Below are 26,391 nucleotides of genomic sequence, written 5' to 3'. Positions count from 1 at the left end.
CGTCCCACTTCATCAACTTTACTTAATTGCTTTTATTTTTGTCCCCTTTTAAGCCCTCGTTCGTCTTTGTCGATTCTGATGGATTGACTCGGTGATAGCTTTGATATCTTTCAGTATTTAAAAATTTTTATGGAAGTTGATAAATAGATATGTACACGATATGTAATTGATACATAGATTTGTGTGTATACATTGAGCAAAAATATATTTTGTTAACAGGTGTAGATGTATCTTTTTATTTTGCATACTTTGGTACGTGTGCTTTGCATAATGCATATTTTTGTGTATCTCATACTTTTGCATGCCGTGTACATATTTCTTGTATACTTTGTAAACATTAGTGAGACTATAAACTTATTAATTGATTAGCTTAATTAGATTGAAAAAGGGAGAATTCATTGTTGATCATTTACTCATCAACTATTACAAAGTTCATATTAATTATAAAATATTATAATTTATTCAAAAGTTACAACCTACTGACTATTTCAATTTTCAAGGACACTATCAACATCATTTCAAAATTATTTCAAGGTCATTTCAAGGTCATTTGAAGGTTATTTCAAGGTCATTTTACATTACTTACAGGTCATTTTCAGTCCTTACATAAATAATTGAATTTATGAAATGTGGGATAGGGTTGGATTAATAAACATAAAATTGCTTTGAATGAAATTTATTGTAACAAATAATATGAATCAACGTATCCATCACGCTAGCAAACCATTTTTAAACAACCCACAGTCGTATATTTCGCGTCATATCCGTATCATTAATCGTCATCTTGTATTTTCCACGCATATACACATTTTCACACATTCACACATGCACATCTCGCACTCTTTGTATATTTGATCGTTCAGCTATTATAGATAACAAAGCACGTAATGAAAGAACAGAAAAATTGTATTTTAATGAGTCATACCCTGATTAAAAAAATTATTATTTGTAGTTTTAATTGATTAATTAATTATTTTGTAGTTTTTTAATTTCAAGTGTGATGGTAGCGCCCTCTGAGAAGTCGACTTCCATTTTAGTGAACCGCCATTTTGTGACGCGTTTACTTGTCGGAAATTGAAATATAAGAAAGCTATTTTTGCAGCCTCTAGAAAGTTAAAACACTTTATTTAGTAATTTGTTATTCGTAAGTTTCTCAGGGCTTTTGACTCACAAATAATATACATCTCCTTTATAATTTTTTGTTAATTCGTGGAATTTATGTTCGTAAACAGTACTCATCGATAAAAATTACAGTGGTGGCGAACCTATGCCATGTACGAAACAATTTTAACTCGACAACATGTGCTAAAAAATTATTTAACACCACTCCCTTAATCAAGTCAACAAATAATATTTTATCCCTCAAATTAATAATTCTATACCGCTAGTATAACAAATAGTTCTATAATGTTAGTAAGTGCGTATCTCGTTAACTGATCGTTCCACAAGTGTTCGTTTGTGCAATTACCAAAAGTGACAAACCTGAAAAATACAAATAGTTACCCTAATAAAAATACCTACATATTTTCTATCCAAAAACAACACAAATCTCATAACAAACTACTACTAATCTCTTACACGAACTCATAACTTCATCATCACATTTCTAAAATCATCCGAATAAAATTTTTCTCGAGTACAAAATTCATAAAAATAAATCTACAAAAGATTCGCCACCACGTAAAGTGCAAAAAAATATGAATAATCGCAACAATATAAATTCAGCGTAATACAAGATATCTCTTCAAGACAGCCTTCGTCAAATAGAAAATAAAACGTTTCGAATATAGTCCATCGAGAAAAATGATCTCCAAAAAACACGATGTGTGTACATATGTGCAGATCAGATCCGTTTTTCCGTTTCTTCCCTCCGTTTTTGCACATCGGTTAACATTTATGATCAGAATGTCACGCTATGTGCGAGCAGGGAGCCTGTGTTAGCGTGCTGTGGAATATCGGCCGACCAGGAACACGTAACATTCATCACAGACGCGAACAGGTTTCGTTGAAGTTGACAGAGCTGTAGTATTGTCACTGCAAGCGTTACAGAAAATCTTGCCGCAATTTCGACAGTGATGCTGAAACAGAAACGGTTTTTGTTGTATAGTTAAGGAGATATTATTAAGATTGCGTTGGTTAATTCTAGTTAATGTGTGATATAATTAGTTTGGTTAGTAGGACTGTTTTGTTAGTGCGAGTACTGTTCCGTCTTCACAAGATGTTCTGGGAAGTTCTGCGGATAGGTGGATGTATGGTTAGTTGGGTGAGGTATATTGTTATGTAGGTAGTCGTGGAAGTGAAATGTGGATTTGAAGGTTTAGAGATTTGAAGATTTGGAAACATGGAGATCTGAGAATTTGGTGATTTGGGGAGTTTGAGATTGGGGGATTTGTAAATTTTGGAATTTTCGAATTTAGAAATTTAGATGTTTAAGATATTGGATCAATTTAGCTTCTAGAAGATTTAGCAAATTGGGAATGCAGAAATTTAGGAGTTTCGGATTTTGGGAATTTTAAGACTCAGCGGTTTGAGAATTGAGAAATTTGGAATTTGAGAAATTTGGGAAATTTGGAAAATGTGGGAAATTTGGGAACAGGGAATTTTGGAAATTTGAGAATTGGGAAATTTGGCAACTGGGAAATTGGGAAATTTGAGAAGTGGGAAATTTGGCAACTGGGAAATTGGGAAATTTGAGAAGTAGGAAATTTAGGAATTTTGAAATTTGAGAAGTGGGAAATTAAGGAATTGAGAAATTTGGGAATTGGGAAATTTGGGAATTGGGAAATTTGGGAATTGGGAAATTTGGGAATTGGGAAATTTGGGAATTGGGAAATTTGGGAATTGGGAAATTTGGGAATTGGGAAATTTGGGAATTGGGAAATTTGGGAATTGGGAAATTTGGGAATTGGGAAATTTGGGAATTGGGAAATTTGGGAATTGGGAAATTTGGGAAATTTGAGAAGTGGGAAATTTGGCAACTGGGAAATTGGGAAATTTGAGAAGTGGAAGATTTAAGAATTGGGAAATTTGAGAAGTGGGAAATTTGGGAATTGGAAAATTTGGGAATAGGGAAATTTGGGAAATTAGGAAATTGGGAAATTTAGAAAGTTGATTATATGTCAATTTGGTAATTTGGTGATATGGGGATTTGGAAACTCAGGAATTTTGCAGTTTAAGAATTTGGTAATATGGGAATTTATTAATTTAGGAACTTCGAGATTTCAGAATTTAATAATTTAGAAACTAGGTAATTTCGGAATCTGGTAGTTTAGAAACTTAATAATTTAAGAATATAGTAATTTTGGAATTTGGTAATTTTAGAACTTGGTAATTTAGGATTTTGCCACTCTAAAATTGTAAATTTTGTAATTTATAAATCTAAAATCTTGATTAAATTTAAAGATTTGTTACTTCCTATATATTAAATTTGAGAACTTAAAAATTTACAATTCCTAAATTTCTAAATGTTTATAATTTTTAAAAAATTACTAAATTTGAGGATTCAAAAATTGATTAATTTTGAATTTACCAATTTAAAAATTGCAGAATTTCTAACTTGAAATGGGCTTCAAAATTTCACGGTTTTTGACTTAAAAATTTAAACAATTTTAAAATTTTTACTTTAACAAATTTAAAAATTTCAAAACTTGTAATTAACAGAGCTTGATAATTTCAGTATTAATAACTAAAAAAGTTTGCTAATTAATCAAACAATTGCAGTAATAACAAATTTCAAAATTTCAAAACTTGCAACTTATAAGTTCAAAAATATCAGTATTAGTAACTGAGAAAGCTTGCTAATTAACCAAACGATTGCAGTAATAACAAATTTCAAAATTTCAAAATTTGCAACTTATAAAGTTTGAAAATATCAGTATTAGTAGCTGAGAAAGCTTCCTAATTAACTAAACGATTGCAGTAATAACAAATTTAAACATTTCAAAACTTGCAACTTATAAAGTTTAAAAATATCAGTATTAGTAACTGAGAAAGCTTGCTAATTAATCAAACGATTGCAATAATAGCAAATTTCCAAATTTCAAAACTTGCAACTTATAAGTTCAAAAATATCAGTATTAGTAACTGAGCAAGCTTCCTAATTAACCAAACTATTGCAGTAATAACAAATTTAAAAATTCCAAAATTTGTACCTCATAAAATTTGAAAATATCAGTATTACTAACTAAAAAAGCTAATTAGCTAAATGATCACAGTAATCACAAATATCCCGATGATTCACAAGGAAAAAGTAGATAACGAGAAGACGAGAAAAGAACCGTGTAATATCTATACAGTGAATCCATTCCGTTCCATTTCTTCAGCATTTCTTCTTTCCCCTACTACCCACAATTTCTCCATTAACCGGTGATCTTTATTTTCAAGCCATTACCAACGGTCTATTATAATAACGCGGAGTTCGTTGTCTGAATAGGTGGGGACGTAACAGCCAGATTTGGTGTAACCACCACTCCACATTTCACATCTAAATTGAATCCCCCGAAGTAAGATGGCAAGTCTTCGTCCATTGGAGGGTGGTTGCCGTTATTACAGAAAAGTAAGAGCCCGAATAATATCATCTCGATAACCGATTTACTCGCGAACTTAATTATTGAACCGTCCCATCAGCGTGACTTATGAGCGAAACGTAGTAGATTGGTAATTGCAACTTCGTATCCATAGATTGTCTTAAACCTCATCTTATCTCCATCGTGATAGATACCTACTTATAATAGACGGAGAAAAGAGCAAAATTAATAACCTAGTTTGGTAGCAAGGATTTTGATACTCTTTGTGTATCAAGACTTTTACTATACTATTTTCAGATTCTTTGTTGAGATTTACATTTATTAAAATGTTAGATAAGACCAAAGTGGATAACCTAGTATACTTTATCTGATGGCAGAGATTGTGATACTTTTCGTATTTCAAGACGTTTACAATCTTCTTCAAAATTTTTTGTTGAGTTTTATATTTATTGAAATGTAAGATAAGATCAAAATTAGTAACCCACTATATTTTAATTGATAGCAAGGATTTTGGTACTCTTTGTATGTCAAGACTTTTACTATACTGTTTTCAGATTTTTTGTAATAGTGGACTTTTTGTTGAGGTTTATATTTATTAAAATGTTAGACAAGATCAAAGTGGATAACCCACTATATTTTAACTGATGGCAAAGATTTTGGTGTTCTTCCTATGTCAAGACGTTTACTATCCTATTTTCAGATTTTTTGTAGTAGTAGACTTTTTGTTGAGATTTATATTTATTAACAGATTAGGCAAGAGCAAAGTCGATAACCTACTATATTTTAACTAATGGCAAAGATATTTTTAATACTCTTCGAATATCGAGATAATTACAATGCTTTCTTTGGATTTTTTGTAGTAATAAACACTTTTTATTGAGATGTACCGTCGCCATCTTGGTTGTATCGCGCCGCTAGAGTGTACTTGGGTGCCGTGTAAGATTTATGTGGATCGTATATTCTATAATACTAGTGAATTTGACAATTTTCGGATTTTCAAGGTTTGTTATTGTCATATTTTTAAGCTTTCAAGCTTTAGAATTTTTGAATTTTCAAATCGTTAGACTTACAAATTTTCAAATCCCTAAATTTCAACAGTTTTTGGAATCCAAGACATATAGTTCTCTAGCTTCCCAAAGTTCTAAATTACTAAACTTCTGAATTTTTCAATTTTAGAAATCTAAATTTTGAAATTTCAAATTTCGAGAAATTTTCAAATTCTCAAATTCCTAAATTCTTAAATCCCCAAACTCCTAAATCTCCAAACTCCCAAATCCCCAAAATCCCAAATCCCCAAACTCCTACATCCCCAAACTCCCAAATCCCCAAACTCCCACATCCCCAAACTCCCAAATCCCCAAACTCCCAAATTCCGAAGTCCTCAAACTCTGAAATTTCTAAATATTCAAATTTTCCAATATTCAAATCCCAAGGTCCCCAAATTTTAAAGTCCCCAATTCCTATATCCCCAAATCCTTGAACTCTAAGGTCATCAAATCCCTAGATCCCTCAATTCTAAAATTCCAAGATCCCTAGATTCCTAAATCCTAAAATCCTCAAAATCCTACATCCCCAAATTCCTAGGCCATCAAATCCCTAAATTCCCATACCTGTAAATCCCAAAATTCCAAAATTTCCAAATCAAAAATTTTCCAAATTCTAACGTTCTAAAATCCCAAGATCCCCAAATACTAAAGCTTCTAAATCTCTACATCCTCAAATCCCTACATCTCCAAATCTTCACAATTCCATATTTATAATTTTTCACATTCACATGTCCCAACATTCACAATACATCTCCAGTTTCAGTCAACATTTACATGTTGAGCTCCATATCCCTAGAAACTAGAGGAAAACTCCGTTCCCCTCATTTGCCATATTTCCCCACAAAATCCAAATTTACTCCTGATTATACTCCCAACACGCTCAATCTGAGATCTACATGTCACCACGTCTGCATGTCAACAGTAATTTGTGATCATAAAGAAAGAATCGCGTTTCATACTTTAACACCCACGCATACAAAAGCTTGCATATAATTTGTTTTTACCACGAATCGACTTTCAAACCGCTCACACCTTTTGTATCCTCGTGAATGTATCGGTGACTACCTGACAAGGCTAATCTACTGACAATCATGTACAAGGAGTTACAAAAATGGTAGCCAAAAAATTTCAGATTCCACATGAAAATAGGTGCACGTCCAAAATTCTTTTACTATTTCACAATCTGTAATTCTGTTCTCTGAAATTACTCGTAGATTAAAATAGTAGATAGTTTATTAAAATTGTAATGTCGATTTGTGGTTTCGTCTTTGACAAAGTATTAAAGAAAAACTTGCAATCATCAATTTGTAAATCCACAACTGAAGAGGTAACTCGTGATGTGCTCTCCATATGTAGAATTACTTACATCTACACATGAAATAATGTCGTAGATCACAAAATAGTATACAAAATATCGATTTACAGCGACTAGAATTTACAGAACGAGTGCCATTTTTGAAGCAACCTCTACATATTCCGGTAGGTAGCCTATTCTATATTAATCAATATGGTAATTCCAGAACGTTGTGAAAAATGAGCAGCAACGATATCCTCGGCCTAACTTGTTATTATGCAATAGCTTACTACACCCTGTTCCTCCAGCCACGTTCTTTAAAACACCCTTCCGTAATGTCCCGTGTCTTCATTTGACTGGAGGCAACATAGGAAAAAGAAGAAAACGGTCTGACTGTGTTCCACAGCCCGAGCAACGTCTCTATCACGACATGCGCTGAATATGCATGCTTAGCATGTAATCGGGAATACATATGTATGTGGATAAATTGGGTGATGGTGCAATAATGTGACCGAACTTGAAATGCTTCGTAGACACCTTCCATAGTGAGGTTTTTGGTAGACAGTAAGCTTTTAGACAGATTGTACAAGGTTTTGTTTATGAATTTTTCGTAGGTGGATTAGGATACAATGATTTGAATTGTTACAGGTATTGGTAGATAACTTCTGCCTTGAGGTTTTGGTTGATTTCTTTGATATAAAGAGTTTGATAGTTATTATTCTCTTGTAGGATTGATATTTATTATTCACATCTAGGTTTGATAGACACATAGTCCAGCTACATCAAGTTTTATTTGAAGAACTTTTGTTCATAGGTGGATAAATTGGGTGGTGGTGCTATAGTGTCATCTAACTCGTTACAGGTCTAGGTTTTGGTGGACTTCTTTGATGTGAAGGATTTGATAGTTATTATTCGCGTGTAGGATTGATATTTATTATTCACGTGTAGGTTTGACAGACACATAGTCCAGGGATATCAAATTTTATTTGAAGAAGTTTTGTTCATATGTGAACAAATTGGGTGGTCGTGTTATAGTGTGATCTAACTTGTTACAGGTCTAGGTGGATGCCTTCTGCCTCAAGGTTTTGGTAGACACCTTTTATATGAAGGGTTTGATAGACACATAGTCCATATGCAGTAAGATTTAGCTTATGAATTTTTGTTCATATGTGGAGGAAGTAGGTGATGACACAATAATGTGACCCAACTTGTTACAGGTCTTGGTAGGTACCTTCTACATTAAAGTTTAGATAGACACTTTTCACATGAAGGTTTTAATAGACACATAATCCAAATTTACTAAGATTTAGTCTATGGATTTTTGTTCATATGTGGATGAAGTATGTGATGGCACAATAATGTGATCCAACTTGTTACAGATCTTGGTAGATACCTTCTACATCAAAGTTTAGATAGACACCTTTCACATGAAGGTTTTGATAGACACATAGTCCAAATACATTAAGTTTTATTTTACAAATTTTTGTTCATATGTGGATGAAGTAGGTGATGGTGCAATAATGTAACCTAACCTGAAGATCTTGATGAACATATTCTTTCTTAAAGTTTTAGTAGACACCTTCTACATAAAGTATTAGTAGGTACCTTTCACAAGAAGGATTTAGTAGATACATTGGCCAAACATTTTATTTTATAAATTTCTGCTAACATGTGTATATGCAATAGTATCAAAATACAACACCAAACTTAAACACATGTGAATTTGAATTAGATTAACTTAGGTTTCGTTAATCTAAAAGAATTATTGCTCCGAAGGGTCAAAAACAAATAGGGCAATTAACATCTGCCGAACGGGGTTAATTAGTGACAATTTATTGTGCAATTAGTGCTGTTGGAAGAAATGTTCCACAAATATATGGTTCGACCAGTCTCCGATATTAATGACACACATGATTTTAATCGGAACAGTTCATACAATCGTTCGATATAAAGTTCAATCGATATTATTATTTTCTGCGTACAAAACCTGTACTAATACTAAAAATACACATTTCTTTTTTACTCTAAATTTCTCATGAACTGAAAGGAACTCTTTCACAAATTGGAGTATGTCACAAATATCAGGGCCGTATTTATCGTTCAATATAACCGATGCTAGAAATATTTTGAAATTCATATTTAATGTATAAAACTTTACTAAAAATGTCAATTGCGTTCTACAAATCCAGAAAGGCAATCAAAACTCGTCACAGAACCTTGTCCATAAAAATACCTGGGTGCACAAAATATTAAAAAATCCCAAATTTATTAATAGTAAAAATGTATAAGATATTTTCACGAAGGAAATAATAATTATTAACATATTGTAACATATGACTATTTTGTTTCTATACTTCATCGTTTCTTTCTTTGGAGTTTTCCTTCATCACAGAAACCAAGTACACATTGCCTTCCTCTTTTATTGCCGTTTTGTACAAAATCGCGTTAAAGCAGCAAACCGATAAAATCTAATCAGAGTTTCACTTAGGGATCTTTTCAATTATTCTGACATCCGCCGAAAAGCGAACACGAGTAAACGAGGATCGGTATCCTGCTTGTAATTGCACGCCTTAATACTGATACGGTGCGTTATCTCTAATAACAGAACTGTCATGCATCAAAGTTGATGCACGCGATTTCGATCTTCGAGCTCGGGGCGTAACTACGCTACGTTAAAACCTCTCAACACCGTCAGCATCGTTCAGGGCATACGAGGCCGAATCACGAGCTATTTGAACACCCGGACCGGAGAAATCTGGACCGTAGAACTAGTAATTTTCAGGGTGGCAAGGATAATTGAACGATTAAGCGCGCCACGGTAGGTTTTCAGTCTGGCCTCTCTGCACGAGACTGAGTGAAAGAGCTCGACGGAGTCTAGCTGCGAAGGTGTGGGGGCAATTAAAAAGTTTGATTACCTTGCGACGAGTGATGTTGAACTCACGGTTGCAGCTTTTGCAATGGGTGACCAGCCGATCGTTCGCCCACGTTGCTGCTCCATCTTGCTGCTGCTGTTGCTGGTGCTGTTGATGCTGCTGTTGAGCGTTGTCAGCGGCCTCGCGTAATTCGACGGCTGCCAGTTTAGCTGTGCTCAGTTGCCCACCGAGTTCCTCCAGAGTTCGTTCTTGTTCGTTGCAGATCTCCTTCAACGCGTAGTGCTCCTCCTGCAGTGTTAGATATTTCTGAAACAAGCGGATTCATATTACAGTTTCCAACTTTGCATTGTCGCTGCTACTAGTTGCTATGTCTGCATTTCTGACAGAGTAGCTTGTCTGTATTTTATATTTGTAGTTAGACTGATTTTGACGCTGATGGATTTTTACTCTTATAATGATTTGTAGACATAGGCTTGTGTATGTAGACGTATGTTATGTATGTAAGAAGTTATATGTGTTCAGGTCTGTAGGTACAAGTAGGTACAGGTCTGGGTATCACATTCTATATTTTCGATTTTATATGGACCCAAATATTTTTTGCCTACTTAGTCGAATCTAAACCTTTCTACACCTCCTGCATTCCCCAATCTCTACATTTCCCAAATCTCTGTATGTACAAAATTCCAAATTTCCAAATCTCCATCTTTCAAAATCTATATTTCCAAATTTCTACATCCCCTAATTTGTGAATCCCAACTTCCTGTATTCCCCAATTTCTGCATTTCCTAAATCTCTATATGTACCAAATTCCAAATTTCTAAATCTCCATCTCTCCAAAACCATATTTCCAAATTTCTACATCTCCTAATTTGTGAATCCCAACCTCCTGTATTCCCCAATTCCTGCATTTCCCAAGTCTCCATATGTGCCAAACTCCAAATTTCCAAATCTCCATCTCTCAAAATCTATATTTCCAAATTTCTACATCCCCTAATTTGTGAATCCCAACCTCCTGTATTCCCCAATTTCTGCATTTCCTAAATCTCTATATGTACCAAATTCCAAATTTCTAAATCTCCATCTCTCCAAAACCATATTTCCAAATTTCTACATTTCCTAATTTGTGAATCCCAACCTCCTGTATTCCCCAATTCCTGCATTTCCCAAGTCTCCATATGTGCCAAACTCCAAATTTCCAAATATCCATCTTTCCAAATCTATATTTCCAAATTTCTACATCCCCAAATTTGTGAATCCCAACCTTCTGTATTCCTCAATTCCTGCATTTCCCAAATCTCTATATGTACAAAATTCCATATTTCCAAATCTCCATCTCTCAAAATCTATATTTCCAAATCTCCATCTCTCAAAATCTATATTTCCAAATTTCTACATCCCCAAATTTGTGAATCCTAACTTCCTATATTCCCCAATCTCTACATTTCCCAAATCTCTATATATACCAAACTCCAAATTTCCAAATCTCCATCTCTCCAAACCCATATTTCCAAATTTCCATATCCCCAAATTTCAATGAACCCAAACCTACATTCCCTAATTTCTCTCTAATATCCCCCAGTACTCTCTCTCTACAAATTTCCAAATCTCCATCTCTGCAAATCCATATTTCCAAATTTCCATATCCCCAAATCTCAATGAACCCAAACCCACATACCCTAATTTCTCCCTAATATCCCCCAGTACTCTCTTCTTACAAATCCCCATATTTCAACTATCCCTCAAAAATCCCTATATCCCCAAAATCCCCATATGCACAGAACCTACACATTTCGAGAATAATATTCCCAAAATTGTAATTAATACATCACTTTGCTAATTAGCTTAAAGTTCCCATAACTGGAACATGTCTCCCGAATGCATGCCCTAAAAATGTGAAGTAGCGCGTTCAATCAAAAGAGGCAATATATGCAATATACCTCGGACACTCGCCGTAACTGATCAATTTCCTGATGTAATTGAGCGATCTTCTCCGCGTTAGAGATCGATGCTTCCTGCAGAGAGGTTCTCCATTCACGTTCGAGGCGCAATTCTCTTTCGACTCCATTCGCTCTTGCTTCTCTCTCGGCAACTTCGACTCCCAAAATTCTCACTCTTTCTTCCGCCCCTGACCTCACGCCATCCATTTCCTTGCACCTGATTAAGTCAAATCGCTGGTACTTAAGCACCGAACACACACAGTGGATTTTTACAGTACAGAAAAAATGCGAGTGTTTTAAAACATGTATGCAGGGTATAGTGGAGGAAAATGGGGCAATGGCGGTCGGCTATAGTGATCAGACGTTTCGTTTATTTGGTAATTTATTTATTCTATGGAATTCATTTATTCTGTTCATTCTATGAAATTTTTATTTTGATATTCATAGATGAATTTTTATTGAATATTTTATTCAATATTCGGTATTTTTAGAATATTCCATGAAGGTAATATTAATGGATTCAGTATTGAATAATTATTATTTATTACACTTAGAATATATTTATTATAGTACTTGTAATACATTTAATAATACTTATTGTTTATAATATTTAATTTAGTATATAATATTTATTATTTTACAGTAGTAACAACTTGATGTTTATAATAAAGTTAGTGTAATATATATTTAAATATAGTAATATTAATACTTTATTGCAATTATTGTTTAAGTGACCGCCATTACCTGTTTTCCTAAAATGATCAAGGAATTGTTTTCCTTAAACCAATAATTGATTTTTCCTTAAATTGAAAGTTTATTTTTTATACTCGTTTTTTCGAAAAATTATTTAAAAATCATTTTTATCAAGAATACACAGTTTCATTTAAAATTGTAACTCTTCAGAAGCAAATTACTTTTGTTTCTATCTGCAGCCACAAATATACTATGTGTATTTTTTTATAATTATGAAAATACTGAGTTTAACTGCAGGATCTTGATTGATGTAAATGAAAATTATTTTCTAAAGAAGTGAAACTTATTCTAACTGCTCTTATAATATATTTAAGTCACCGCCTTGCGATCATTCGATTATATGTGCAAAAATTATTTAAACATGATAAAGCGTGTTTCTTATAATTTCACGATATGGATCAAAATTATTTTTTATTAAAATAGTACGAGTACAAATAATTTATTACAACAGTTACTCTAACCTTTTGTTCACAACCTTTTTTGTTGAAAAAAGAATTAATTAACGTTACTTGAAAGTCTATTAAATTTTTTCACAATTACTCAACAATAATCGAAATTTTTTCTATCTTCTATTTATTTTTAATTCATAATCCATTCTTCAATGATAAAGTATAACTTACCTTTATATAAATTCGAAAAACGAAAACTACAGAAATTTAAATAATAAACTTTATTAAAGAATATAAACTTGATAAAAATATTAAAAGTATCGATAACAAAAAAAGTCTCATTCGAATTTCACTGTACTTATCTAAAGAGGGTAATTAAATGGCGACTATCTTCCATTACGAGTTTATTTCTCTGCATTGATACAAGCACACGCAATGCCTTAGTGCATTATAAAGATCGTTGCTGATGCTTATACATAGTTACATTTATAATGTGACATATTTAGTCCGTAAATCTCTTTGTGATTGTGGAACAAATACACGTAACAATATAGAAACACATCTGTTAATTTTATTGTAAAATAAAAAAATCAAGTGAAATTCAGCCAACAATAAATAATAAAAATGATCGCAAGTCAGTTCTTAAAATATAATTTGTACCATCTCTAATCATATATTTCATCACATTAACAATTAATATAAATTAAATAAATAATTGTATTTCACGCAGGGGCCGAGATCGATACGAAAGCTCAGCTTCTATGTTTTATGCTCGATAACATTAATATAATAGTTGCTAGGTGATTATCTGACGAAGTATAAATCTATCAATTATTGCAGGAAACACGAATATCCCTAAACAATTATTTATACATAAACACAATCCTATTTAGTGAAGGTTTGCCAATATCCCCGTTAAATTAATTCGTTTCTAATATCTCGCCTAATCTACTCTAAGTCCGATCGCGTTTACAACGCCTACGTAAAAAATAAATTACTTCTAACTACAACCGTCGAGCGTATCGATTGGGAATCGAGTATCGTAGATACCGAAACATTTAAGGCGACACATACAATTTGATCATTCGAAAATTCTTTTTGCAATGAAAAAAGTTCGTGTGGAGATTTAAGCGTTTGGCAATTTTTGTGATTTTTGGAAAACCATAGTCGTACAGCCCCTAGATAGGTGCCGAATTTTTATTATAATTTCCGTAAAAATTTTTTGATTAGACCTTAAAAAAATTTCAGTTCATAATTAGCAATTAAAAATTGATTTTTGATATGCAAAACTAATTGTCAATTTTGAAAACTTGAATTTCGCAATACACTCTGGCGGAAATAATGGAATCGCACTTTAATAATGTTTATAACGCATATTTTGGTTTGTGTACCTCCTTAACACAAGCATCTTGCCAACATTCAAACCTACTTTTGCTTATAGCATTTGAAAAGAAACTTTTCGGCACCCAAAAGTAAGAACTAAAATTAAAATATCAATCTCACAATTTGGTACAAAAAAAGTACCAGCTATTTTTACAAAGATTTCTGCATGAGATACATATTTAATCATAGAAACGTACACAAGATCGCTTTGGATAAATAGCGAAACTTATAAAATAGCTAACACTAATAAGAAACAAATAAACATACTTTTCATCCATTTTTTGGATGGTCTCGGTCATCGACAATGTCTTAGCCTCCAATTTAGTGATCAGTTCAGTTTTATGCTTAAGCGAGCCTTCACACTCCTGAAATAAATATTTCAGTAAAATGTGAAAAGAACTGCTTTCTATGGACTAAGTATAATCCTGAAATTGCACAACACTTATAATTATAATCAGCCTGTAACAATATAACGTAATGTTAAGATTTCCAAAATAATACAATTTCTTTGTCTATTTACTAGAAACATTTAGAGAAAAGCTTCGAGGACAAAATGGAAAAGCACTTCCCCTAGCATGGCAACATGCAACGATGAACCATGTTAGATGCCACCGTAACAAAATGGCTGCCCGAAAACACATTGTAGGTTAGCTTCAAGCAAATACTGAGACACTCTATGTAAACAAAATCTTGTGAGCTTTAAAGAAATCTATATTGACATTATTGTCTTCAACAGTTCTGTACACATAATAACGATTTATGTTGCAGCTGAGTACAATTCTATAGAGTGTCTCAATAAAGACACACTTTGATAAATATTTTGTTACAAGCTTACTGATGTACAAATTGCTAGATAAATGGTAAATATTTCATGGATTCTCTATACATTTCAAGTATATAAAGTTCTAGTCTGAAAAATGTCAACTTGATATACTTGTTTATTACGATACATAATGTTTCTGAAAAGTTTAAGAACATTTTATCACTGAAACCTTCTTGTAACAGTAATAAAATCATAGTGTATATAAATATAAATTATTTCAACACTCTTAGGCTTCTGTTTCACTACGTTAAATAATTTTATCTCATTTTCTCTAATAACTTTCTAGTTGAAAAATGATCTCGACAGAGAAACAAAAATAACAGTGAAACAGAAATATATTTTCAAATTATGTACACAATCACTTAGTATTTTTATATTTACATACAAACTGAAACATTAGACATTTCAGAAACATATTTTGTATAAAGAAATCGCTACTTTTTATTTTCCATTAGTTGAGATATTAATAGAGTTTCAAGGTATAAAATATAAAAATTAATTTGGAAAAGAAAGCGTTTTATGCGTTTGCTTTCTCCTGCGTCAAGGCATTGGAGATCTCGTTATTGGATTTATTCTCCTGCAAAGTGTCATCAGATAACTCCTTGTTGTTCTTGTTCTGAGATTGAACGTCCTCTATCTGTTCATTGTTAGATTCCTGTCGATTATCAGAAGTCTGCTGTTGATCTTTGCACTGTCGATTACTATTGGAAAGTTGAGTATTAATAGACTGTTGACTATTAGAGGACTGCAGTTTAATGGAAGAATTTTGCTGATCAGGTGTGGTAACGTTATCCGCCGATGAAAGCCTCGTTAGCTTTTCACCTCGCGGCGAAGTGGGGCTGGTCTTGTTAAGAATCGATTTAGAAACACTATTCGGTGTAGTGGGACTACGAATATTTTCCCCGTCCTTCATCAGATGATTATATTTCTCAAGGTTATGCAGTATCTTGCCGATCTGATTCGTCTTCGCGTGAAGCCGGCTCACCATTTCGCCTTTTTGCGTTAGTTCGTGCTCACACTCCTATAACGGGAATATTCCAGAAACAAGGAGTTTAAAACATTACAACCCCTTGAAAATCTTTAATTAACGTTTCACTAAAATCTGAAAAGCTGGTTAAATTAAAGTAAAAAAGAAAAATGTTTTAAACATCCCATGTGCAAAGAAAAATAATTGCAATAAAAACGATTATAAAAACTTTTCGTATTTGGAAAGAAACAAGTCACCTGCAACTTTTTGTACATTTCCAAGTTAATCAACTTGATCTCATCCAGCTGTCGTCGCAGCGATATGATCGTGTCTTGTTTCTCGTGAATGTCTTTCTCCAACAGTTTCATGGCCACCTCCATTTCGGACTTCATACTAATCTGATTAAACAAAACGAAATTTTACTTCCATTCTGACGTCAAAATTTATCGTATCAAAAAAAACAACCTGTAATTCTAACTCTTTTTCCACGTCCTGTCGCAGTTTCTTTTCGGTCTCCAACCTGCTCCTCAGTTCTTCGATCTCTGCCGTTGTTTCCGTAATGTTAATAGGTGGTTTCTCGTTCTGAAACCATGAAGACCGTTCAAGGATCATTTACCATTGTACACAGCTTCAACGCACCTCGTACGTGTCTTTGATCTCAATTTCGAGCTCCTTTTTCAGTTGCCAGTTCTCTTGGCGAAGAGACAGAATGTTCTTTTTGGCGATAGCGAGATCTTCCTTCATGAGAGTGTTTGTCGTTGTCAGGGATTCTACTTTGGCTTGGAGGTTCGTTACAGTGGCACTAAAAGTTACAACAAAATGTAAGGATCTCTTCGAGTAATTAAACGACTAGTGACATGAAATACTACTTCAAGTGTCGGTTCAGTTCTTCGATATAATTCTTCTGATCCAGAACCGTGGTCATGTTGTCATTTTCGAGCTCATCGTCCGGAGATTCACCAGGTATGTGATTACTATTTCGCAGGTATATCGAAAAGTCGATCACACCTTGTTGACAATCGAGATCTTCTTCCTGCCATAACAGTCAAGTTAAACACGTTCGACAGCGTCAAATGCTATTGACAGCATCAGACTGACCTTCACGCAGAGATTACAGTCGATCACATTCAGACCCACCAACAAACCCATTATAACAATCGCCTCCTCGCTCATCATTAAAGCGTCTGGCTCAAAATACTCCGACAATATGTCTTCCTTATGATCAATCAGCACTTTCAAATAATCGGCCAGCTTTTTTTGCATTAATGCCATACGCAACCATGCTCGTGCCCTACCCATTGCCGTCCTGGAAAGGTGAACTCCATCAGCAAAGGTCAAATTGGTACTTAGGTCAAAGTGGTCACTTGTGTATTCAAAGCTAGTGTTAATTTAACTGAGTGTATTAAGATCAATGAAGTGTGAAGTTGTCCTCAGAGGATTCTAAATTCATGTTCAATAATTTTCATCTCACATGAATCTCACAAATGATAGATTCATGTAAGAAGTTATCTGAGAAATGGATGATGTCTTTGGGAAGTTGGTCAAAAATTTTAGATGAATGAAAGGTAACAGTACTGAACATAGGGTAATAATTTCAAGTCAAACTTTGCGTTTGATGCAGTAGAAAATTACAGTTTTTTAGTAGAATATTACAGTATAATAAAATAGATGTTATCGTCTACCTTTCCTAAAAACATTTCTCAAATAATCCATATGCTAGGCTATCTACCTACGATATGCATGCGTAAAGTAAAATTAGAATGAAATCCTCTGAGAACAGTTTGCATGTGACATTGTTTTCTAGGAAGAATAGTCAGGTATGGAGAATGAGGTGAAAGATAAATACATAATGATTTATACCTAACTGTAGGTAGATCACGAATACTGGACGTAATGTCCTGCGCTTCAGGACAATATTTTTCAACGAGTTGAAGTATATCCCAAAGCTCTTTTTTAGGTCCGAGGATGCCCTGAAATCGAAGGCAGTTAGTGCCACTTGACGATCGAATACCTCGAAGATTTATTCCCAGTTTACATTTACCTTTTTGGGCCGCAAACCGTGCCTCAGCACGTGTTCGAGAACGATAAAGAAATGTTGCAACGGCATATGATCGGAATCGAGCATGCGACCATATTTCAATGACGTTTCGATCAATTCTTTCACGATTAATTTCGAAATGTTAACGAGGTTACTTCGTTCGATGATTACTGGATCCCGTGCTGTAAAACAACAGGTACTTCAGACTTTCACGACAACTGACTGTTGTTATGAAACTCATAATTATGTTCCGATTGGAACATTGTAAAAATCAACCATCACGTCCTTGTTTCTTTTCGGACCTGATTTCGTGAAATGCAAACATTATGATATAAATATGAGTAATGAGTGAACGTAAAACTGTGCTGAGAAGTTTTGAATATGTGAACGTAAGAGGTGAGTTAGTTTAGATGCTGAGATATTTGAAAGGTGCGGAAAGGTTAGGGTGCTGTGTGCTAGCAGGGAGAGATTTGGGGGATTCAGAATATTTCAAGTGAGAGTTTGAGGTTTTGGGACTTGGGACGTCCGAAAGTTTGGGAAGTTGTGGTATTTTGGGAGTTTAGATATTTGGAACGGTGGAAGTTTGAAATTTTGGGTTTTTGAGACTTTTGGATTTGAGAAATTTAGGAATTTGGGGTTTGGGGACTTTTGAGGTTGGGAAATTTAGGAATTTGGGGTTTGGGAATTTTTGGACTTGAGAAATTCAAGAATTTGGGGTTTGGAAACTTTTGGACTTGAGAAATTTAGGAATTTGGAGTTTGGGAACTTTTGGACTTGGAAAATTCAGGAATTTGGGGTTTGGGAACTTTTGGACTTGAGGAATTTAGGAATTTAGGGTTTGGGAACTTTTGGACTTGAGAAATTTAGGAATTTAGGATTTGGAAACTTTTGGACTTGGAAAATTCAGGAATTTGGGGTTTGGGAACTTTTGGACTTGAGGAATTTAGGAATTTGGGGTTTGGGAACTTTTGATCTTGAGAAATTTAAGAATTTGGGATTTGGGAACTTTTGGACCGAAGAAATTTAAGATTTTGAGGTTAGGAAGCTTTTAAACTGGAAAAATTTAGGATTTTGAGGTTAGGGAACTTTTAAACTTGAGAAATTTAAGATTTTGAGGTTAGGAAACTTTGAATGTTAAAAGTTTGGTGTTTTATGACTTTCAAACTTTATGAACTTGGAATTTTTGTACTTCAGGACTCTAAAACCTTGGAACTTTGGGACTTCAGGGTTTTGGAACTTTAGAACTTATATCTCGAACTTACACTTTGGAATAGTAGGAATTTGGGACATAATTTGGAACTTGAACAATTTGAAACTTTGACACTCCAGAAGTTCAGAGATTTGGAACAGTGACATTTTGAGGCTTGCAGTATGTGGAATTTTCATACGTAGGGACTTTGGTAAAACACTGGAAATATACTGATGACACTGGAATCTTTAGACTAATGAAACTTTGCAATATTTAGAAGGATGAGCATACAAACTTTTGTAATTTGGTGAACCTAGTATTTTGGAATTTTACAACTATAGGATCTTATGATATTAGAAAGTGATCCACAGTTATGGTGATAAGTTTCCATGATACCCATCTTCACATTCCTAAACATAACCTTCAACTTTCCTTAATAACCCAACCCTTTGACACATCTTCTCTGAATTATCTCAAAGAATCTTCACTGAATGCAACTACTTCAAAGCCCATAACTTAAACAGAAAAATTAATACTACTATCCTTCAAATCAGTTATACAGAACATCAATAACCAAAAAAGCTACCTTCAAATTCACAAAATCCCAATAACCCAATTTACCACAACAAAATAACAAAACACTGGAACCCATAAAACTAGGTATAAATCACAACGGAGCTTAGCTGCGGTCATAAAATGAGCACAAAGCTGTAGCTGAAACTGTATAAAAACCGAACGAATAAAAATAACAGAGCGAGTAGTGCAAGAACATCGAGTACGGACACAAGCGAGAGACGTGCTGCAATGGTGGTGGACTTGGCGGCAATATATCGCGAAGCTCTCGCTGATTAGGAAGCTGATGCTGACGCTGGTGATCATGATGATGATGTTGATGGTTAATACCGCTGAGAGCTAACGGTGGCGATAGGGATCGTTGCATAGAGTCTTGCAACGAGAAATCAACGTCCTGAAGCTCCTTCAGACACAGCCATTCGCCGTCTACGGACACCCGAAAATTGCACAGGTATATCGTGTCCTGGGCGCCAGCCATGTCTTCTTCGAACATGTATCCGCCGTAATGGACACCGCCGTGGTCGCCTGGTGGCCTGATCTTCAGACCGTTCTGTGATTCTTGCCGCATAGAAAGCTTGTGAAAATTACTGAAGTCAGCTCTGAGCTTCAGAGCTGTTCAAACTTTTCTCCCTTTACGACTATGCGAATGTCCTTCAGAAATATCCTCAATAACTGTGCTTTATTCTCTGACTGTTCTCAGCAACTGTCCTCTGCGATTTGACGTCCTCGACAACTGTCCTCGACCGTCCTCTATATCTTGATGTCCTTGATGACTCGTAACCTGAGTCCTTGACTGTTCTTTATAATCCGACCTCGATAACTGAGCGCAATATCAAACTTTCGATAATTCTCCAACTGTTTCACCTCCAGCAATTTCGATCAGCTGATACACCTCTGTTATCAATTCACTCTATGAATTTTTGTAGGCTGTAGTCTGCCTTTGTTTTGACGTTTCCTTCGTTGCAGATATTGCGGAATAGCACTCGTTGTAGGTGTAACTTAAATATAGTTGCGATTATAGGTAAAGCGATGAAAAGAAATCTTAGCTGAAGCGGAAAAAAACGATCGCTCGCACTCGAAACGATGCTACATCGTAGCTCGGTGTTGCACTGATCGGACTGTTAACAGTGGCACATTATAGAGGTCTAAACGATGTCGAGGGAAACTATGCGCGTCGTTCACAAAAAATTTCACGATGAAAATGAGAGAACGCCGGTGAAAAGTAATATTGATTCTCCCGCCGATGTTACCTCCACCTATGATAATCAATACACGTGCGGAAGCTACGTGCCGGGAACTGCTGCCATCTTTCGGGGAGAGATTGTAGTGCACGTTTTGTGAGAGATCAGACTCGCTTTGCGCAGGTTGGGTGAACAGCCGGGATTCCCGCCGTGTGTAACGCATAAGAGGGTATAGGACGATTTGCGGGTTGGTGGTCATATATAGGGTGGGAAATATAGAGGGATATTGCGGAGAATGAAGAGACGTGAGGAAATTGGGATGTTTGATGTTTTAGGGAATTTTGGAGTTGAGGAGAAGGGAAATGGGAGATTTGGTAATTTGGAGAGCTTGGAATTTGGAGATTGGGAAATATAGGAATTTTGCAATTTGGGAATTGAAGAAGTAGAAACGTGGAAAATTAAGGTATTGGAAATAGGGAAATTTGGGAATTAAGCAATTTAGGAACTGGGGAATTAGTAAATTGGAATAGTAGCAAAAAGGGAATTCGGGAATAAGGAAATTAGGGAATTAGGGAATTAGGAAATTGGGGAACTGGGAAATTAGGAAATTGAGAAATTAGGGAATTACAGAATTGGAAAATTATGGAATTAGGGAATTTGGAAATTTGTGAATTGATAAATTTAGGAACTGGGAAGTTAGGGAATTAAGGAATTAGGGAATTACAGAATTAAGAAATTAGTGAATTAGGGAATTAGGGAATTAGGGAATTAGGGAAGTAGGAATTAAGGAATTAGGAAATTAGGAAATTAGCTAATTTAGAAATTTGTGAATTGATAAATTTGGAAATTGGGAAGTTTGAGAATAGGGAAATTTGGGAATTGGGAAATTTGGGAATTGGGAAATTTGGGAATTGGGAAATTTGGGAATTGGGAAATTTGGGAATTGGGAAATTTGGGAATTGGGAAATTTGGGAATTGGGAAATTTGGGAATTGGGAAATTTGGGAATTGGGAAATTTGGGAATTGGGAAATTTGGAAATTTGGAAATTTGGAAATTTGGAAATTGGGGAATTGGGAAATTTGAGAATAGGGAAATTTGGGATTTGGGAAATTTGAGAATTAGAAAATTTGGAAATTGGTAAGTTTAGGAACTGGGAAGTTAGGGAATTAAGGAATTAGGGAATTACAGAATTAAGAAATTAGTGAATTAGGGAATTAGGGAATTAGGGAAGTAGGAATTAAGGAATTAGGAAATTAGGAAATTAGCTAATTTGGAAATTTGTGAATTGATAAATTTGGAAATTGGGAAGTTTGAGAATAGGGAAATTTGGGAATTGGGAAATTCGGAAATTGGGAAATTTGGGAATTGGGAAATTTGGGAATTGGGAAATTTGGGAATTGGGAAATTTGAGAATTAGAAAATTTGGAAATTGGTAAATTTAGGAATTTGGAAATTTGAGAATTGGGGAGTTTGAAAATTGGGTAATTTGAAAATTTGAGAATTAGGGAATTATAAAGCGGGAAAATGGGAAGTGAAGAATTTGGGAATTTTTGAAACTGAGAATTTGTCATCTAAGATTTTAAAAATTTCATAGTATTAAACATCTCATAAACTTAGAAATTTTCTTAATTTTTAAACATAGAAATTTAGGTATTAAATTTAAGAGTATTTTGAATTTTCAACATCATAAATTTGAAAGCATTGAAATGTCAATGATTATAAATTTTTTAAATTTGAAAATTTACAAATTTTACAGAATATAATTTTGAAAACTTAAAACCAAGTAATGTGACAGTTTGATCACTTTTGAAATTTGTAATTAGAATATTTAGAAATTTTCAAGTTTAGGCGAAGGTACTTTAGTACCCAAAATTTTACACATCTGAAAACATTAAGTTTAAAAACGTATCATTTCAAGCACATAACCCTGAAAGTTTGAGTCACCGTATATGTAACATAGGACGTCAGAATCGCTATCGTTGCGCATGCGCGTTGCTATTGGTTACAGTATGCGCTTGACCCAATCGCAGCAAACGTGCGCAGAATGAACAAACTCTCTGCGGATAAGGAGTATGATCTCTCATTAAACGTAATGCACGTCGGTACTATAGATTGTATGGAATAATATGCAGTAAATAAATACATAATATTATTGTATCGAATGTAGAGAATTATTTTGTCTTATTTGTTTCAGCTGTGTTTGCATAATTAGTACATTACTGATAATTTTTCAAATCACGACACCTATCATTTACTGATAACTGATAATATGCGTATTTAACAAGCTTTCAACCTTATTATTAAATATAAAACTCTTGTTTAAATTGTTAACTTAAATTTGTCTTTTAAGTACTCTAACCTCTATGAAATATTATGAACATTTCAATTAAACTTACTGAAATATAAAAATTAATTTAAGTCTGTCAGTTAATGTTTGTGAATTGTAATCTATGTTGTTCAATAATTGGCAAGTATGAAATCATAATTGTTTTTCAACAAAAGAATGCCGGTTCGATTATGTAATAACACAGTTCAGTTTACTGTACATTACAGACAGTTATACCATTTGTTTGCATTATTTCGCGGTTAACCACAACTATAATATTATTATATGTACTAATACTACACAACAGAAGAAACAACTACTCTCATTGTATCACGAATTCATAATGACAGGTCGTTAATTCGTAAAAATACAATTAAAAAAATAGAAAATAATAGATTTATTATATATGCATCGATATAAAGTACTAATTACAATAAACAAATCAAAACTGCCAAATCCGATTTTGAATTTCGCGCTAAAAACCGATCAAAAGCATGCAGCTAGCGCGTTGTGTACTCACGTCTTGGTAACCACCAGGCATCCAATTTTCTGGGTCTCGAAACAACCAAATCTGGCCATTTGTCTTCACGTATCGAATAAGCCGACGGCGATCGCGACACACTTTTTTCATTTTCCTCGGAGGCTAAACTACTCGTTAACGATTTCTCGGACGGAGATATTGGCAAACCTTCACTACTGTCCGCGGCCATGTTTACGTTTTCACTGAATGCTCAGTGCCCACACGCGTAGCAACGAATGGCCACTTACGTTTATGCATGATCTTGCGCGACGAGTATTAAATAATTACTTTCTTGCAATTGCTAACGATTAATTTACACTACACTCGCTAGCGTGAGTTTAGAAATTTGTCAATGAAAGATATTTCACTATTCCTAGATACGTATGATAATTTTAAATACGTCATAATTTTTATTTTACATTTTCTAACCTCTGTTTTGTTATAAATATTGTAAGTCAACTTTTAGACTTTTAGAAAAAAATAGACAGATCCGTTATTGTATTAAATAATTATATTTATCTTGTATAGTGTTACTAAATTTTTAAGTTTTTTATTTTACTAGTATATTCTAGTCTTTCTTAAAGGAGAGAAAGATACAGTTTCTGTATCATATTAAGTAAATAATTGTATTTGTTATCTTATATAGAGGGTGTCCAAATTTGTTGACAATATTTTGCTAGTTTATTTTGTGAGCATAAACGAGACAAAAATACATGAATAGAGTCTTAAATACTTTATTGAGAAATTAGGGTAAGCTTTAGTTAAGGATTTAGTGTTAGTTTTATAGTATCTTTATATTGTAACAAATTCAAAAGTTGTGCGTGAATGTTTTTAGCGCGTTTGACAGCTTGCTTTGCCGCCATATTGATTTCTATGCGCGATCGAACCAATCGGACGAGTCCCCGACTGTAGGTCACGTGAGTGGCAGCCATGTTGGCGCGACAATTCGAACGCATGTTTCTACATATTTTAGAAGTGTACAGTTTTTTCGCTTATGTATGGTTCAAACTACTCTCAAATTTTTTAATTGTTAAATTTATCGAATATACATTTTTAAATTATCAAATATAATTCTTATATTTTCAAATCTTCAGATTCAAACATTTTCAAATTCTTAAATCCTTAAGTTTCCAAATTTGAACTTTTGTCAATTCTAATATCTGTAACTTTGAAAGTTTTTAAATCTCAAAGTTTGTATATTTGTAATAATAACCTACAATTATTAAATTAGTAATGACCTACTATTATTAACCTACTATAATAACCTACTTTAATTCTTAGTTAGTAATAACCTACAGTTATTTTCCTTAAAATTCCCCAGAATAACTGTATTATTACATACTTAGACTCATTTGTATACTTTGTTATACTCATCTTTATTATAAAAACAAATTTTAAAAGTGAATAATCGTAATTGACTTTAATTATTTCCAAAATTTGTTCATTTGTATTCAAATCGTATATCATAAAATGGCTTTAATATGCTGTTCAAACAGAAGACAAATGAATGTATTCTCAAAGAAAATTAATTCCGCTCATGGAAGGAATAAAAGAAGTTGCTGTGCTTATATTGTAATCGGTGCGCGTTTGCTACACAGACACGATAAAAACATTGGTATGTTTGTGACAGAGATAACAACACGTCTCTTATAACATGTACGGTTTATTTATAACACAGATTATCACATTTATATATATTCAACTATCAAAATATATTTGACATACATTTACGTGTATATATATTTTTAAATATTATTTTATTATAATATTTTAAGATAGTATTGGTTCTTCATTTTCATGGACAATCAATGGTTGTGAACTGTAAATTTCTTTTTAATTCAATTTTAAGACTTAGGATATTCATAGTGTGCTACTGTGGGATATTTTTACATTTATAGTTATAAATAGCTGGGTATATACGTACTTGAAGAGTATAAAACGTACAAATAATGGCATGGTTTAGATGTACGAAATATGTACGAATGCATATTTAGAATGTATGAAACACGTACGAGGATCTGGATAGTTAAAATGTATGGAACATGTACGGATGACTACATACTCGATATACATATATGCGACACGTACAAATAACTACATACTTGAGATATATGGTACACATATAAATAACTACATACGATACACATATGAATAACTACATACTTAGCATGTATGATATATATATGAATAACTACATACTTAACATATACGGTACGCATATAAATAACTACATACTTAACATGTATGATACACATAAAAATAACTACATACTTACATGTATGATAAACATATAAATAATTATATACTTAGTGTGTATGATGCATACAATAAATAACTACATATTTAACATGTATGATACATATATAAATAACTACATACTTAACACACATGATACTAATATAAATAATTATATACTTAGCGTGTATGATGCATACAATAAATAACTACATACTTAACATGTATGATGCATATATAAATAACTACATACCTAACATGTATGATGCATATATAAATAACTACATACTTAAAATATTTTTAGCACATCTAAATATTTAGCTCCACATTTAAAGAA

At 33.5% G+C, this 26,391-nt stretch overlaps 1 protein-coding gene across 3 annotated transcripts; it reads right to left on the bottom strand.

Moving 5' to 3' along the window:
• Nucleotides 1-660: 660 nt before the first annotated feature.
• On the bottom strand, nt 661-21,049 carry LOC100880496 (RUN and FYVE domain-containing protein 2). Of its 3 annotated transcripts, none has more exons than XM_012288785.2 (12): nt 20,002-21,049; nt 18,033-18,211; nt 17,852-17,961; nt 17,090-17,297; nt 16,861-17,024; nt 16,631-16,793; nt 16,457-16,573; nt 16,249-16,389; nt 14,469-14,566; nt 11,677-11,893; nt 9,782-10,045; nt 661-2,078 (listed from the first exon to the last, which is right to left on the bottom strand). In XM_012288785.2, the coding sequence occupies exons 1-12, from the start codon at nt 20,357-20,359 to the stop codon at nt 1,938-1,940; spliced, it is 2,160 nt and encodes a 719-aa protein (XP_012144175.2). In that variant the 5' UTR covers nt 20,360-21,049; the 3' UTR covers nt 661-1,937. The 3 variants fall into 3 exon arrangements, with proteins under 3 accessions (XP_012144175.2, XP_012144176.1, XP_076395995.1); XM_012288786.2 differs by having other exon boundaries at nt 20,122-21,046; XM_076539880.1 differs by lacking the exons at nt 661-2,078; nt 9,782-10,045; nt 11,677-11,893 and having other exon boundaries at nt 14,361-16,045; nt 20,002-21,047.
• Nucleotides 21,050-26,391: the final 5,342 nt, after the last annotated feature.

The sequence above is a fragment of the Megachile rotundata genome, chromosome 14, assembly GCF_050947335.1.
Source record: "Megachile rotundata isolate GNS110a chromosome 14, iyMegRotu1, whole genome shotgun sequence".
In the NCBI taxonomy this organism is placed as follows: domain Eukaryota; kingdom Metazoa; phylum Arthropoda; class Insecta; order Hymenoptera; family Megachilidae; genus Megachile; species Megachile rotundata.
The sequence above is the reverse complement of the archived record's forward strand: the minus strand, read 5'-3'. Positions and strand labels throughout refer to the sequence as shown.

Bases quoted from the DNA above. Each gene is read 5' to 3' on its own strand.
- LOC100880496 (XM_012288785.2), bottom strand. From the start codon at position 20,359: ATGCGGCAAGAATCACAGAACGGTCTGAAGATCAGGCCACCAGGCGAC. The intron at 17,025-17,089 runs GTCAGTCTGATG...CTGTTATGGCAG, and splicing joins ACTGTAATCTCTGCGTGAAG to GAAGAAGATCTCGATTGTCA. The intron at 16,794-16,860 runs GTAGTATTTCAT...TGTAACTTTTAG, and splicing joins GAACTGAACCGACACTTGAA to TGCCACTGTAACGAACCTCC.